The following is a 16,504-nucleotide window of genomic DNA, read 5'->3' as shown; positions in this document are numbered from 1 at the left end:
TTTTCTCATTGTGTTTAAACCGTTTAAACATCTCCAAATGTCATCACATAAACACAATACATGTTACTAATCCTTACAGTGTAAGTATAAGGCTTACACTTACAGTCATTGCTTTCGGATGGACTTGACCCTTTATTCTTCAGGTTGCAAAGGGAAAATTAGTAGCAGTCTACCAGTCTACTCATGGATGTCTACTGCCATGCTATTCAGTTCACTTTCTCCTACTTCCTGTACCCGGTTTCCTGTCTAACCTTCAGTACAAATTTTACAAAGATATAAATGTGCAAATATGAAACATACTGGTCAATATCACCTTTCTATTGGTAGATGAACTGTCAATACCCCAAAACATATTCTTAGATATAAATACCTAATTTAGAATTATTTATACACAATTAACACTTATAGTTTCATGTCTTGTTACCATGCTTGTTACATAAGAATAGATCATATTTGTTAAGTGTTATTATGGTAGAATTACTATTCTTGTGGTACTACTGCCTTATTAGGCCCATATTGAGCAGAGTATATTAAGACCAAAACTCACAACAACTTCCTTACTTGCAATACATAAGCACTAATTAGAGGGTTATTGAGGAAAAACTCTCAACTAATGGCGTATTACTTGTAGAATATGGTAATGCAGAATAAGGCATTAATAAGTGTTTTATAATGACTATTAAAGAGCCAATATAATGCTAATATGCATGTTAATTAACAACTAGTTGATGGTTAATTTGTGTACCTTAATATAAAGTGTTACCAGTATTTTTTATATATATTTTTCTGACCTGCTATCGAAATCCTTAAAAGTTCTCCGGACAGGGAATCCAGCCCTGCGGATCTTCACAGTTTCCAGCATCCCAGAGTATCTCAGCTGGTTCAGGACCACATCAGGATCAAACCGGTTGGCCTTCTGTAGATGAAAACAACAAAACAACATCAAAAATATATAAACACTTGAATGCCTATTTATTCTTCTGAAATGATAATGACATTATTGACAGTCTTTTTATAACTAGGTTAAGTTATTATCAGCTTTGCATTGGAGAGCTGCGTGCATACAGGCCTGATTCAGCACAATAGAAGTTTAGGTGATTATCTTTGAGTGGAAGATATGAGACAGCTGAATATAATCCTCCAGTGTTGAGCCCATAAAGCTATTCAATCCTCTTACTGCTGAGTCACATTAAACTTGAACATAAAAGTAAATTACAATGGGGAGTGCTATCATTTTACATTAACAATCAGGTTACTACAGGGAAAACACACGCCACCAGAGAGAAACCTGAACAGTGTTGAGCAAGGCCAACTGGGTAGGCCTTTCTTTCTGGAATAATCTGCTGCATTGTTCACAATTCTGTGTTACTGATGATAAAGGATCTATGATGTCGGCCGCCCTACACCTCTACGCAGCCTGCCTGTTTGCACGCAGCACAAAGGCCATTGTCACCCAGAGGGCACACACACACGCTGGATAAGCCCCACACAGGACGACAGCATTCCCCAAATGTGTCAATCTAATTGCAGGCTAATGCTACTATGCATAGAAACAGACACACTGGGTTACAAAGGCACGCTTGCATGTGTTCATAATGAAACACACACACACATAACTGTGCACCCCTCTGAGATCTGAACTCTACTCTTTAGCAGAGGATTTAGCCGGCTGAAAGGGGTATGGCATGTTGACTTGTTTGAGGGAAAACAAGCTGACACTTCCCACAGAGAAATGTTTTCCAAGTGGAGTGGGTGCATGTTAATCACACAAACACATTGTATGCGTGTGAGTGTTTGCATGCATGTGGTCCTGTCATTCTGAAGGATTAATGGAGGCACGGCTTGTTCCATCTTGAGCGACCGAGGCCAGGTGAGCGAATTCGAGGCAGTTGGAGCAGGGGACAGGGGAGAGAGGGAGACAGTTTCCATGCTAATAAGTGAGCAAGAGGGTGTGAAATGACGCACAGGGGGTTGGAGGTAAGGAGAGGACAATCCCTGCTGTGTGTAAATTAATACCTAACAATAACATGAGCTAATGCAGCTGGATTACTGAGCAGCCAATTCACTTTCATCAAGATACATAAAATAACAAATGCTAACGATCTAATATCAGACATTGGATAACAGTGCAGATTGTGAAAGGGTTTGCAGTTGAGAGTAGTGGAGGGGTAGAGGCCTATAATAAACGTCCCCCTGGCTGCACCACAGAAACAGCACAGTGGTCTTATCTTGGCATTCCTCTGACGCAGCCAGATCAGCCGAGCATCAGCCAAGCTGTGCAGCTGGAGTGGCCAGCAGTGACCTCTGACCTCTGGGCAAAGGGATAAAGTGGCAGGAATGTGCTGATACAGAGCCCTTTTATTTAAAGGTCTTCTATTATACTATTTTTAGGCATATATTATAGGTCTCAGATATATAAAAAACATGTCAATGAAGTGTTTTGAAAAACAAACAAAAAATTGAGAAAAAAATGAAAAAAGTTGGGGGAGCTTATACCTGCTCGTGCAGGAGAATTCTACCGGAAGATACTCGTCTAAATGCTGCCGTGATTAAACGCCATATTGTGTTCAAAACCACATCAAGGATTATTTCTCAAATGCAAAGCTCAAATGCTTTTTCTCCCTCAGGTTTACCACAAGGTGAGTTCCTTATATCCTGCTTCTTTACACATACTCTCTCCAGTACAGGTTAGCTCTGAGTGTTAGCGATGCTTGCTAATGTAAACAAAGACCATATTACTTCCAAAACACGTCGCGGATTGTTTCTGATAGCAAAGTTTCTGATAGGGCCGTGGGTGTAAAGCCAGCCCACATTTCCGATATTACGTCGTATCGGCTGCAAATCTGGATCAGCTCCGTTGTACCCCCGTTGTTAAAGATTTGGGTACGAGGAAAAGAGAGAGGATTTTGTTTTCTGAGACTTTGTGAGTTTCCTTACACACCAGGGACACATATTTATGTATAAAAGACATCAAAAAGTGCATTTTGCACGATAGGAGACCTTTAAAGAAGTGCAATAAGAGTATTTGCACCAAGGCAGGAGAGAATCTGCAGCAAAACTATTTCTCAAGTGAAACAATTACATGACTAAAGATTAGCTCTGAGCGATGGGAGCTATGAATAGCACCAAGAAGGTTTAACTTTGCAGGCGTTGACCTTGAAAAAAACCTGGCAGCGTTTCTGGCTCTTTTTCTTTGGTGCATTGAAATTTGCATGACCTACCTTGTCCATGTTTGGTTTGATGCAGCGTACAAAAAAGGGGTTGGAAGCACTTAGTGTGGCCATCAGGGAATGCAGAGAGTCCTGAAACACATCAACAACAGGAGGATTAATATCAAAACAGCAATATGCCTGTTAATCTATCCAAATATGTATCCTTTATATATATATATATATATATATATATATATATATATATATATATATTTATGCATGAGCTTTGGCCTTGTGGACATTAATAAATAATACCAGTCAGGTATTTCCAATCCAGTCAAGCCTCACTTTCTTTTTTTACATTTTTTACAACAGAATGAGGGATCGAAGCATTAGAATAAAAAAAATCCTCTTATCATGAAGAACAATAAAACTAGTTAACATTTAGTTGCAATGGCATATGTTTTCACTTGTTTAACAAAACAATTCTTTAAGAATTCAATAACAGACACACATAACTTGGTTAAACAATGTTTTCATTTTTTATCAATGTGAATCTAAAAGGTAGTAATACAAATTGAAATAAACCATTTCACCATAAAATGATAGTACAGTAAATACACGTAAACCCTGAAATGAACATAATTGTTAACATAAAGGAAAAGTGTGTAGAACTATTCTTGAAAAAATTTATCAAAGTTTATGGATTGAATGACATTTGATACTTTCCGTCTCTAATGGAGTATTAACCCATGTTTACTATTACACACACACACACCCCCACGCACCAACACACACTCCAAGGACCCTTGAACCCCTGTCAGCCTCGCTCTCCTCGCTGCCTCAGACAGTCTGTCTCCAGCGAGACCCCAGCCTGGCAGAGCTGAGTGTGATTGGCTCCTGGTTGGCCCCCTCACTGCCCAGCCATCAACCATAATCCCCTGGCTTTAGAAACTGTAGGCCGGGGCAGCCTGCCAAATCCTCCCCTGCTCCTTCTCTCCACACTGCTGTCAGTACATGCTAAGATAAGCCCTCCTCTGTACCCCCCCCCCCCCCCACCCACCGCAACAACCACAATTCATACATCCCATCAGCCATCATTCTCTGCAGATCAAACACACTGGCAGCATGGTCCTCCCCCCTCTGTCTCTACATGATTTATATCCCTCTTTGCGTCTGTTCGTTCACACTCATCATGCTAAGATAACAGCCTGAAAGTTCCTTATAAAGACCCTTATTAGCCCTGTTGTCTGTGTGAAGACACAATGATACAATCGTTTGCTAGGAGATAGATCATAAAAGCTTGGGCCTCACCCTGAACTGAGAGCTGACGGTGGGCTTGCGTCGGGCCGTGCCCATCTTCATGGTCTCATCTCCATTTCTGCTGCCGACACGCTCGAAAAGGTCGTAGATGAAGTCAAGCCTGCAGACACATGATGCAGAACAGGTAACGTGACTGTAGAACCGTCCATTGAAGCTGAATTATACAGCTGTGTGATCAGCATGCAGGAGAGAGAGCAATATGCTCACCTGCTGTCTTTAAGAATAAACAAGATGTCATCTCTGAAGGTGTCTCTGTTCTTCTGAAGGATCCCACGCACATCATAAAGCACCTAATACAGAGGACAGAACATAAAAAGTGAGTGATAGCACTGTTTATATAAAGATGAGGTAAAAAGGCTTTTAAGTATGTAACAGCAGTGCAAGAACTAAAAGGCAAAGATCTATTTTATTTATGGATTTTAATGACTACTTTTTTACGATGTTGTATTTTAGTGTTGCCTCTGTGTTTAGTGTCCTGTCTGTCTGTAACTTTGTGTGGTAGTGTTACCACTGACAGGTCTCTCTTGAAAATGAGACCTTGTGTCTCAATGAGATCTACACCTGTATAAATAAAGGCTAAATAAAATAAAATAAAATTTAGAGGTACAGAAAAACTAATAATATATCCTCTGTCAGCAGAAGTTATGCTATTGCAATTTGGTACAGTCATTTGCAGCTTTACCCAAATATGTAATCTAAGTTAATCAGATATAACAATATTGTTCCAAATAAGATTTAATAAAATATATTAGTGAACTGTGTTTTGATGGATGTGTACTGCAGCAAATAAAGCTCTCAGATGTGCAGGCGATTCGTATTAAGTTTTGTGTATGCTCATTTGAATGAAAAGAAATGCATGTTAATATTAAAATACAAAAAATGTGTAATCTAATCAGGCACGTGTTTGTGTTTGTGTTAATGTGTATCGTGTGTATACTATAATCTAATCCCATCCCTCATTGGAGCCATGAGATCCAAACTTGACAACACATGTTTTTATAAATCCCGACACACTAATTACAATCCATTCCTCTTATTATTGGAATAGACTCGTACAATAGGATCTCTGTGTCTGTCAGTTTTAGGTTTAGTTAACTGGGATGGTCCCATGATAGTAGGGAGAAACAAGGAAGCTTGAATGCAAAATCATAAAGGTGCACCAATCATACAACATCTGATTCCACATCTGCAACGCTGTATTTACAAAGTTCTGCCCTCAACATTTTTGTCTTTGAAACACATCAACGTTTATACTCAACCACTGCATTTTCAAGTTATGTCGAGGTATTTTTGTTGTTCCTGTTGCTAAAGATCATGTCCGAGAACAAAACTTAATTGAAAAATCGACTGCATTTCAGTGGCACCACAGGGATAATCAAATCTAAGGGAGGATGCTACTATTTTCCAGTGAGCACACGGCACCGTTTCAGATAGCAGAAAGGCAACTAAGGTCCCAGGAGAGAGAGAGAGAGAGAGAGAGAGAGAGAGAGAGAGAGAGAGAGAGAGAGAGAGAGAGAGAGAGAGAGAGAGAGAGAGAGAGAGAGAGAGAGAGGAGAGAGATGAGAGAGAGAGACTGGTCAGCTTGTGACTGAGCTCACACTCACTGAGTAGACCTTGTCTGAGGCAGCCTTCATAAGGCCTTTCTTTATCTTTCTACTCCCCCCCTCCTGCCCTCTGCAATCCCTCTCTCTCTGCCCTGATCTCTTTGGCCTTTCTCTACACTTCCGTTAGTAGTAATCCCTGTTCATCATGTAGCCAAAGGAATGAGAGGATGACGGTGAAGCAGTTTCTCCTGACTCAGAGAAAAAGACAGAGTAGGGGGGGAACATCAACATCCTGTAGCTGGTTTTGGCAAACACGACACTGCTGCTCAACATCTACGGTACTTCCCAAAGATGCTCATTCAGAAAGCTGGGTTTGCTCTGTGTGTGTGTGTGTGTGTGTGTGTGTGTGTATTTGTGTATTTGTGTATGTGCGTGTGTGTGTGTTGGTATAATTACCTCTCCAGCGTAGTGCTTGATGCCAAACTGGTGGTCGGTCACTCGGGGTTTAACATAGTACGGGTTTGTCTGAGGGAAAGCACAAAAACAGCACTGACTTTTCAAAATGCTGTTCCAAGTCTATTTAATTAGTGATAATCAGTTTGACTATTAATCAGATTAAGGAGATAGTATAACCAGAGAGCTCAGGGGCCAGCTGCAGCTGAAAGGTCAACAACACATTAAAGTCTGCAACTGATTAATATTGTCATTATCAAATAACCTGTAGGCTATTTTAGTTTCTATAATCTTAACATCTTAGTCTAGAGTAGACCATGTCAACAGAACATTTTTCAGAAACCCAGTACTTTACTATTTTTGTATGACCAAAACTCCCATACCCAATAATTAAACAACACAATGACAACAATCTCATCATGTTTCTGAATCTCTGATTTGTGCCATAAAAGTAAACATGTTTTAATAATCCCAACTGTCTGCTTGGCACCTTTACTGTTCTACCTTGAGATAAGAGAAGTTAGGGTTGCACTTTATTCCTTTTAACTTCTGTGTGGTAAGGTTGCTTTGTTTTTACATTAGTAGTATTTTGTTTGTGTCTATCACTTTAACGTATATATATATTTAAAGTACATTAATTAAACAGTTTAAATGTATATAAAACAGTCAAAAAAAAAACTGTTCTTGTAATGAATGTTCTTTTAATCAACAAAACAAGCAGTCTACGAAAGATGTCGGCACTAAACATAACCTCTACGTGAAGTTCAACAGCTATTCCTCTTCAGCTCCTTCGGCCACGACCTTAAAACTCAACATGTGTTTCAGGGGAGAGGTCAGCCTGTGTTTGTCTCACTTTGTGGGTCAGCCATAGAAAACCCTGCTGGGTATTGTGAGGACACTCTTTTCTCCTGAACACGATGCTAATCATTACATGAGAATGGCTGATCACATTTCAGTGTGGTTGTTCTTCCGTGTGAGAGCGCCTGGGGCGGGGTCGGACGTTCAACGCAGCAGAGAGGTTTAACTCTTTGGTTGAGGGGGGCTGGATCATTGTATTGTTTCCCTGGGACATGAGAAAGATGCATGTAAGTTTCCATGTGTACATGAGGACTCACTGCGTGCCGGCTGTGCAGCTTCTCCAGGAGGGTGTAGTCCGTGCCTTTGGGGAAGCGACTCTCCTCATTGATAAGAGCCAACATGCCCAGTTTCTAAAGGGGAGACAGACAAGAGGAGGGTGAAACTCAGTGAAGTCATGATGGAACTAGTTATAATCCCATTGGGGCACATCTGGCAGCTTTTGTTGTAACAATGCGTACAGGAAACAGCGTAATAATTCATTACATTTTCTCTTTTATTTACAAAAGAGGGTTCACTGAGCAGGCATGGTGTTTCGCACGTAACACATTTCTACACAGTTGTAATGATACAGCTGGAATCCTCTTATAAAGGCCAATCCAGCCAAAGTGAGAGTATAAGTAGGGATAACATTTTAGTGTAGTCTTTCACCTCCCCTAAATGTATGATTTTGACACAAAATCCTTTCTAACTATGGAGATAAAATAAAACTAATTGTCTTAATGGCTCCCTTTAATGCTACCTCGAGCTGCTGACTGGTGTACATTACTGTGCAAAATGAGACTATATAATGATAGAGTGTGAGAGGGAGGGCAGTGTAAGCACAGTGAGGCGTCAGCCCGCTCCGGCTGGTGGTTAGCGGTCGATCACAGTGGTGACTTTGCTGTCTCAGGGATACCTTTTCTATGAGATCCAGACACTCTGCGTTATCCATCCAGTCTATGGCCTCCCACTGGATCCCCTCTCTGCAAGGACAAAGACACACACACCATGTATATATATATAAATATTAACAACTAGGACGACACAATGGCTGTATTGTCCAGCATGAGCATGTGATGAAATGAGCCATGTCCAAGCTGCCGGCCCATTATACAAGAACACAACTGTCTGGGGGAGAAACTGAGCCAAGCCCAAACCTCTGGCAGTTTGCCTGCATCGCCCCGAGGAGGTCCAGCCCCCCCACCCCCATCCCCGGCTCTATCTGTCTGTGGGACAGTCTCCAGCACATGAAAAGTCAGCATACCAAAACCAGCATACAAGCCTCATTTGAAGAAGTTGATTTATTTGTTTAGATATGATAAACATCTTTACCTGTTGTACTCCAGCTGCTCCAGAGAGAAGATGTGCTTGTTGAAATACTCCTGGAGTTTCTCGTTGGCATAGTTGATGTTAAACTGTTCAAACCGGTTCACCTACAGGATGGAAGATCATACATCAGTTCTGTAGCTTAAAGATCACCTTCAGACGTGTCAGACAAGACAAATATAATACCTGATCTTTGATTGATAATGAGTTGTTCACAACATTAAAAGTTCAATAACCTTGTCAAAACATTCTTAAAATCAACTCTCTTTTGTCTTCCTCCCTTAAAATTCAGAATAATTAAACATTCAAATGTTACTTCCCTCTCAAGTTTAACATCTAGATAAGATATTTCCTATTTAACTGACAAGTCTAGTCTCAGTGTTTGTTCGTATTGGGCCTGTACTTACAGTAAAAAATAACAACTAATCACTGTTTATGTATTAGTTAATATGTTTTTGATGTCTCGGGCCCAAAAAAGGTATCTGGACTCTGCAGTGTGGTTTGATTGACAGTGACTAAACAGCCAAATAACTGTGTTCAGATTCTGATTCAAAACATTGCTCAATCTGGCTATGAACGTTTAAAAAGGTGGCCCACTGTCAAAGCATTCGTTGCCTGTGCAGCTTCAAATGTTATCAAAATATTTGACTTGTTGAAAGTGGGGTGAAAAACACCTTTTCAACAAAAATCTGAAGAAATGTATCAAATGTGTCATATTTAATACTCAGTGAGTTATAACTAACTGAGTATTAAATATGACACATTTGATACATTCACTGACAGGACTTATTGTGTTTATGGAAAACTAAAATACTCATAGTGAAAAGCCAACTGAGTAAAGCTTAAATCGACCTGTGAACTTCACCTCAAAGTTCTCAAAGCCGAAGATGTCCAGGATGCCGATGGACTTGAAATTGTTTTTGCCTTTGATCTTCTGGTTGATCCTCATTATGATCCAGGAGAAACACTGAGAATAAAGCGCCATGGCAACCGAGTCTCGCGAGTCCACCGCCTGCAAATCATGACAAAAAGAGACGAAGGTTACCATGGATACCAAGGTAGAAACAAATAAAGAAAACACAACATACAGTAAATCTCCATATACATCTCATCTATTTGATCAGATGGTGGTTAAAGCATAATGAAACGGTGTGTTATTGTGGTGAAAAAAAAGTGTTATGTCAGCATCTGTGTGCAGGCGGCAGGTAACACAGTGTCTGTTGTCACAATACACGGCCCCGTTTATCACCTACATCTCCTGAAAGTGACGCACTGCAGGCGGAATTTGTTGTTGCATTTCAAAACCCAGTTAAAACGAAGACAAATGTATAAACACGTTTTGGTTAATGACTGCCTTAAGTTTTATTATCTTTTTATTAAAGCCTAACCATGAGATGACACCTTCACTGTTTTGCCTTTCTTCTCACATTCAGAAAATGAATGACCGGAAAAAGAGAGTAATCGGACAGCTGCATTAAACTTAATATCCCTGGGTTTTTGACTGATGATAAAAGGCATTAAAATGTCAAATACATAACCTTGGACACAATACTTCCTGATATTTTTTAGACCAAACAATTAATTGACTAATCTAGAAAAGAATCTTCGGACATGTCAATAATGAAAATAAAAATTAGATGCAGCCCTAAAGTGGATTTGTGGAGTTATAATTCTTTAAAACTATCATAATTGTAGACTGGATGTTGTAATTGGTGTCAAACTGCTCATATTAAGCACTCTAAAAAAAGTCAAACTAAATGAGAAAATCTTTCACTCAGCTCTGATTTTCTCCGGCCTTACAGCCAGACACCATCCGTGTGCAAATATAAAGAGCTTGCGCTTGCCAGCTTCACTTCCTCTACAGGCATTGTGCTTGAATCGAAAACAAAACAAGAGTGTGGCGGTGTGTACTGTATTTGGGACAACAATGCTCTTGGGCTTTTGAGCAATCCATCATTATGCCCCGTCACCTCTCACAACTAACGGGTGTGAACAGAGTGCTGGTGGCTCCAGGATCTCCGCCACCGGTTTGAGAAGAATGGCTGTTTGTCCAGGATGGGGGGTGAGGGGCTAGTGCAGGCAGTCGTGGGGTGGGTGACCCCTGGCCGCTGTGAAAAGAAGCCATTCTTACCGGCTCCAGGACGGGAATAATGAAGTCTATTAAGAGACGAGCTGCTTCAAAGGCCAGGCCGAACAAGCTGCAGCAGGGCGACAGCACAGAGTCTTTGTCCGGCAAAGAAAAGCCTTCTTGTGACTTTAGAGATAATAGTAAAGGTCCATTCTGCATATTTGCTGATATTTATGCGTATGAGTGGGCCCAAGGCTTGAGCTCAGCCAAAAAGGATTATGTCATGCGTCAGAATGTTCTTGTGGCATATGGTGAAAAGGATAACACATGCAGATGCAGACTCGTAAAATATTCACAGGCAGCAGCGTGGACATTCGAAGCCTCCAGAGAATTATAACGCCAGAGTCTTGGTGCCTGGCTGCGCTGCCTCCAAGGCAAGGCAAGGCAAGGCAAGTTTATTTATATAGCACTTTTCAACACAAGGCAATTCAAAGTGCTTTACAAAAAATGAAAGAGATTAAGAAAATGGCAGTCATTAAAAAGAAAAGCTAATAAATAAACATTAAAAGAAAAAATACATGGATACAAGTTACAGTGCTGTCAATTAAACATTAAAAGAAAAAAGTACATGGATAAAAGTTACAGTGCAGTCTAAGATATGAATAGTTCAATTAAAAGCAGCGACAAAAAGAAAAGTCTTCAGCCTGGATTTAAAAGTAGTCAGAGTTGCAGCGGACCTGCAGGTTTCTGGGAGTTTGTTCCAGATATTTGGAGCATAATAACTGAACGCTGCTTCTCCATGTTTAGTTCTGACTCTGGGGACAGAAAGCTGACCAGTCCCTGAAGACCTGAGAGATCTGGATGGTTCATAATTTAGCAGGAGGTCAGAAATGTATTTTGGGCCTAAACCATTCAGTGCTTTATAAACCAGCAGCAGTATTTTGAAATCTATTCTGTGACACACAGGAAGCCAGTGTAAAGACTTCAGAACAGGAGTGATGTGATCCACTTTCTTAGTGTTAGTGAGGACTCGAGCAGCAGCGTTCTGAATTAGGAGAAGGATCACTTCACCCTCAGTCATTGGCTCTATTGTGCCTTTGACTCAGATCACTATCACGATGGCGTTATTGTGCAAGGAATCTGGCAGACAAAAAGCAGGAAATGGCTGGGAGTCACGCAAGGGATCTGGAGGGGCATGTGGGGGAGAAGGGTGTGTGAGTGTGTGAGTGTGTGTGTGTGTGTCACCAGGACACAAAAAGGAGAGGGGGAGAGGACTAGAGGGCAACAGACAGGCTTCTACTGTATGTTTCAGTGTCGCCTTCTGAACAATCCCTGGGATATAATGGAGTGCGTTAGCTGTAATGAGTATTTGACTCGTGTGTGTCGTTACCTGCTCCACGGTGAGAGGGGAGCAGATCTCCTCCCCTCTGAGGATCATGGATCGTTGGGTCAACACTTCGGACAGCTGGAAGCAGTCTAGGCCGAGCAGCTCGCTGACATTACTGACAACTGAAACACACATACAAACATGTGTATTAGGTGTAGTGTACGTATACGTGACATATGCTGTGATCCTACACAGTCTATAGGAAACTCTACTCTGCAGTCACTGTGGTTCCATGGTTTTATGGAAAAGAGGTCAGACACAGTGAACAAAGGAGCATTGAGCTCATGTTACAGCCTGTTCAGAGCTCTGTCTGCGAATGCACTGTCAATCAAACTCAGGGGCATGAGGAGTACAGCGGAGGGGTACAACATCAGCAGAGCAATTTAACTGCTTCAGAAAAAAAGAAATGTTGCAATAGATTTCTGAAAAAAAGACATTGCTTAACTGTAAGAAAATTAAAGATGAAATATGTTTCTACATTTTGTATCCAGCACTTAAGGCTGTTGTTTGCAACATTTTCTAATCCACATTTTCCTCACATTTACGAGTAGCTCATGAGATCAAAAAGCGACAGCGACCTTGGGTCCCTTGAAAGGCGCTATATAAATATCATTTATTATTATTATTATTATTAAAAAGGTTTCTTTGTCTTGGTGCCAAGCAAGAACTTGTTTGGTAAGCACAATGAGCTCTCATGATTAAAACAAATTATGTTTTTTGGGGAATGGCTTATTTTAGAAGAACTTTAATCTCCTTGGAAGTGTCCTACAAATAACTGCCATTCATCCTACTCCTCACAGCAAATACGAATTTGATAGAAAGAGCTGCTCTATGTGAATCCAAGTAATTTACTACAGGAAATATGTGCTGAATTGAATGCTTTGCTTGTCGAAATATGTCAAGACAACTTCCAAGGAAAGTATTAAGAAATGACAGCAATAAAGCATTCCCAGAAGTTCCTCCTTCAAGTGGTACAGAGAGAGGTTGGGCAAAACCAATTGTGTAAGGATAAATGTAACACACACTGCATAGTAGATCTGTAGTGTACTCTTAATTCCTTCTCTTACCCCCTTTGGAGGTGATCTGAGCTCCACCAGCCGTCATGAATTCGATGTTGCCCATCTGGAGGACTGCAGACAGCAACTTAAACACGTCTCTGATCTCCTCCTCCGTGAACTCCATCACTTTCAGGGCTTCCTGCGACACAACACAGACAAAGTTAGGCAACATTTCCGTAGAAACACACTAGAGTCATTAAGAATGTGAGAGCAGTTTTTGTATTCATTAGAAAACACTTTTGCCAATACAGCCACCATGACACAATGAATTAGCATGTTTCTCCCAGGCTCTCTTGAAATCTGTCTGGTTTGGTGGTGTTACACTCAAGAGAAAGGTGTATAGCGCCCTCTGGGGGTAAAACAAATCACTTACATGAAATGCATGTTCCTCTCATGTTCTCCTTACCATCACACTGTCGAAGAGCTGCTTGTCATCCAGACTGCTGTCCTTCATGCAGCCTGACTGACTCAGGTAGTGGTATGACTCAGGACCCTCGGACAGGAGGTACATGTCTGCAACACAGAGACAAGAGGAAACTCAAAGTTGAATACAATCTTTAACCTCACAATATAAAAAACTAATTTTTGTCATTATCTATTCAGCGATAGATTTTACAGCTAGAGATAATCTACTTCAACAAACACATTTATATTCAGTGCAAAGTGATCTTAAGCTATATTTTGTTTACAGCCTTAGATCTTTCTTGTTAAAAAAATAAATAAATTCAATCAACAAAAAGTAGTTTTACCATTGGCTCATTTGGTCAAATTGTGGATTTGTTTTTCCTTTTCTATGAATCTGATTAATGATCCACAAAACTTCAGATTTATACCTGAGTGTTGATCATGATAAAACGATGTTGGCAGTTCCTGTAGATCTGACAGAAGTAGATTTATTATAATGAATGACCTTTAGACATGAGTTACTCACCATTACAAATAAGAAGCAGAGTGTATGTTCAAGTGTTAGTTTCCAGGAAAACCTATGATTTTGGCAACTATTTTGGTCGAGAATCTTTGAAAACGTACCTCTGTGGTCTGTGTCCGCCCCTGCTAACAGAGCGTAGAAGATGTGGTAGTTTCTCTCTCCAGGATTCTGTCGAACCACACGGTTCTTAGAGAGAAAAGATTTGAAAGAGTTAGTTAAAAAAATATTTCATGAGAGATTTTGCTGATGACTGATGGATTGAATAAAAAAAAAATCCACTTGCTGATCCCAGTCGCTGCAACTGAATTTTTCAACACAAATGTACCTTTTCCAGCAAATCTGATCATTGAAAGTCAAGGAGAACAATGAACACTGACAGTCAACATAACCTCTGAAACAGACACTAGTATAGACACATGAGTTCCCTAAAGTATATCTAAGTGAAACCGTTGAAGGATACAGTCAATGATGCAGCCTCCCTGAATGTTTCCGTTTTGGGAAAAGTGAAGCTGGATGAACTTCCCGAACCGACTGGAGTTATTGTTGTACACGGTCTTAGCATTTCCAAAGGCTTCCATGATGGGACTGCAGAGAGGGGAAAACATTCAAGCAAATAAAAATACTTTTGACACACCCCATTAATGTCCATCACCTTATGTGTTGGTTAAGATGTTGAAACAGATGCCGGTGTTGTTCTGTCTGAGGGAAAGCATGCATTCTCACAGTATTGCCTAGTTTGTCACATATGTTGACCTCTATACTGCTTAAGCATCTCAAATACTTCTGATATTTGAATGGAATTTAGTATATCCATACTTAAGTATAATGTATAATCATTGCCAAGAAATGCATTTCAACATGGACGACATCCAGGGGTAGTTTGCCTTGAAGACCTCCTAATGCAGGAAAGACTAGATTGTATAAAGCTTAAGAATGAAATAATTATATAAACAAAAATGTACACATGTAAACTAGAAGAGCCCTTGGAGACCTCCACCAAGTGCCAATCTTGCAATGTTTACAAAATTGAAACTGTTGAAACAGTACCTGCTCTGGACGAGAGCCTGCTCCACCCTGGTGGTCCTCTCCGACAGAGGAGTGCCTGCTGAGTTTTGACTCATCACTGAGAGAAACTTCAGCAGCAGCTTGGTGCTCTCCGTCTTCCCGGCACCACTCTCCCCACTGATGATGCAAAGAGAAAGAGAGAAGCAGATACTGTAAATAGACCTATCAAACCTCTTACACTCACTTTTTATTGTCAACTAGGAGATTGTAAATAAGGAGATTTGAGAGGCAGAGAGCTGCTTCCAATCATTCTGTATAGGGAGTCTTTTTTAATGTGGATCCTCACCTGATGAGAACACACTGGCTGTCGTGTCTCTTCCACAGGCAGCGGTAACACTCATTGGCCACAGCGAAGATGTGAGGCGGCAGCTCCCCCATCTGGTGTTTGCTGTACTGATCGACTGCAGTGCTGTCATACAGGCCCGAAATCTGCTTATAGGGATTTACTGCTGCCAGGATTGAACCTATGTTGGTCTGAGGGACACAAAAAAGTAGACAGAAGTACAAGGAGGAAAGAGGAGATGAGAGAGGAGGAGAAAAACAAGAAGAAGAAAACATGATCAGTGAAATAGGACATGATATATAAAAGAAGAAATGCATTGTATGTTTTACTAAGTTGCGACTTTTACATATTGTACAAATTCGAATGACTGCATTAGATCTACAGTTACTTAACACTACCAGTTCACCCAGTTTAGTAGATTCACCCAGTTTTCTGTGACACAGTAACTGTAGCATGTAGTATTTTAAGCTCTATTCCTCCGTGGTTATGCGCTTTGGGGAAAGGTGACTCACTGAAGTGTGTTTGTGGGTCATCTTTCCTCAATGACATTGTTCTGTGATCCCATACAGACAGACCGCTGCAACCCTCCAAGATAAGATTATGAGGAAAACATAGTTACAGAGACTGAGGGGAAAGATTATTTTAATAAAGCCTGGGTTGTGTTTCAAGAGGGCGGTGAAAATAATCCTGGGATTGAGACAGGGTCAAACAAACACATTCAAAGTCTTGCATTCTTAAATGAAATCCAGCGTTGAAACTCTTCAGTGCATTACAGTAGATGCATTCTGTAGTGTGTGTTGTTAGCATTTTATTCCTTACTCGGCCTTGCTTGTGTTAGTGTTTTTCTTCTCATTTTCCTCTGACATGGCACAACAACAGTGTTATCTTTATAGAGCTTATACTTGGAATGCAATAGAAAGAATCTGACAGGACGTGTATGTAATGCTTCATACTTCAAACACAACAAATCCTATTGTTGCCTTGCATTAATAACAACTCCCATTCCCGGTAGATGTTTTTGATGGATTGAGATTTGTTGCACTCTGAAACGATAGTTACGGCTGTAACTACGGTTCTATG

General features: G+C 40.6%; 1 protein-coding gene across 4 annotated transcripts in view; it reads right to left on the bottom strand.

Moving 5' to 3' along the window:
- The window catches only part of myo10l3 (myosin X, like 3), a 69,155-nt gene that overhangs the window by 20,831 nt on the left and 31,820 nt on the right, over positions 1 to 16,504 (bottom strand). For 2 of the 4 annotated variants that reach the window (XM_034232349.1, XM_034232350.1), the window contains exons 4-21: positions 15,428 to 15,615; positions 15,124 to 15,258; positions 14,537 to 14,661; positions 14,402 to 14,415; positions 14,178 to 14,262; positions 13,982 to 14,026; positions 13,555 to 13,661; positions 13,158 to 13,287; positions 12,094 to 12,212; positions 9,501 to 9,647; positions 8,642 to 8,742; positions 8,226 to 8,292; positions 7,588 to 7,680; positions 6,476 to 6,544; positions 4,683 to 4,765; positions 4,467 to 4,575; positions 3,222 to 3,302; positions 792 to 916 (exon numbers count right to left, since the gene is read on the bottom strand). In XM_034232349.1, coding sequence (XP_034088240.1) covers positions 792 to 916; positions 3,222 to 3,302; positions 4,467 to 4,575; positions 4,683 to 4,765; positions 6,476 to 6,544; positions 7,588 to 7,680; positions 8,226 to 8,292; positions 8,642 to 8,742; positions 9,501 to 9,647; positions 12,094 to 12,212; positions 13,158 to 13,287; positions 13,555 to 13,661; positions 13,982 to 14,026; positions 14,178 to 14,262; positions 14,402 to 14,415; positions 14,537 to 14,661; positions 15,124 to 15,258; positions 15,428 to 15,615 — 1,823 coding nt within the window. The remainder of the gene's footprint in view (positions 1 to 791; positions 917 to 3,221; positions 3,303 to 4,466; positions 4,576 to 4,682; positions 4,766 to 6,475; positions 6,545 to 7,587; positions 7,681 to 8,225; positions 8,293 to 8,641; positions 8,743 to 9,500; positions 9,648 to 12,093; positions 12,213 to 13,157; positions 13,288 to 13,554; positions 13,662 to 13,981; positions 14,027 to 14,177; positions 14,263 to 14,401; positions 14,416 to 14,536; positions 14,662 to 15,123; positions 15,259 to 15,427; positions 15,616 to 16,504) is intronic. The other 2 variants (XM_034232352.1, XM_034232353.1) reach the window with 1 other exon arrangement.

The sequence above is a fragment of the Gymnodraco acuticeps genome, unplaced genomic scaffold (assembly GCF_902827175.1).
Source record: "Gymnodraco acuticeps unplaced genomic scaffold, fGymAcu1.1, whole genome shotgun sequence".
Classification (NCBI taxonomy): Eukaryota; Metazoa; Chordata; class Actinopteri; order Perciformes; family Bathydraconidae; genus Gymnodraco; species Gymnodraco acuticeps.
The sequence above is the reverse complement of the archived record's forward strand: the minus strand, read 5'-3'. Positions and strand labels throughout refer to the sequence as shown.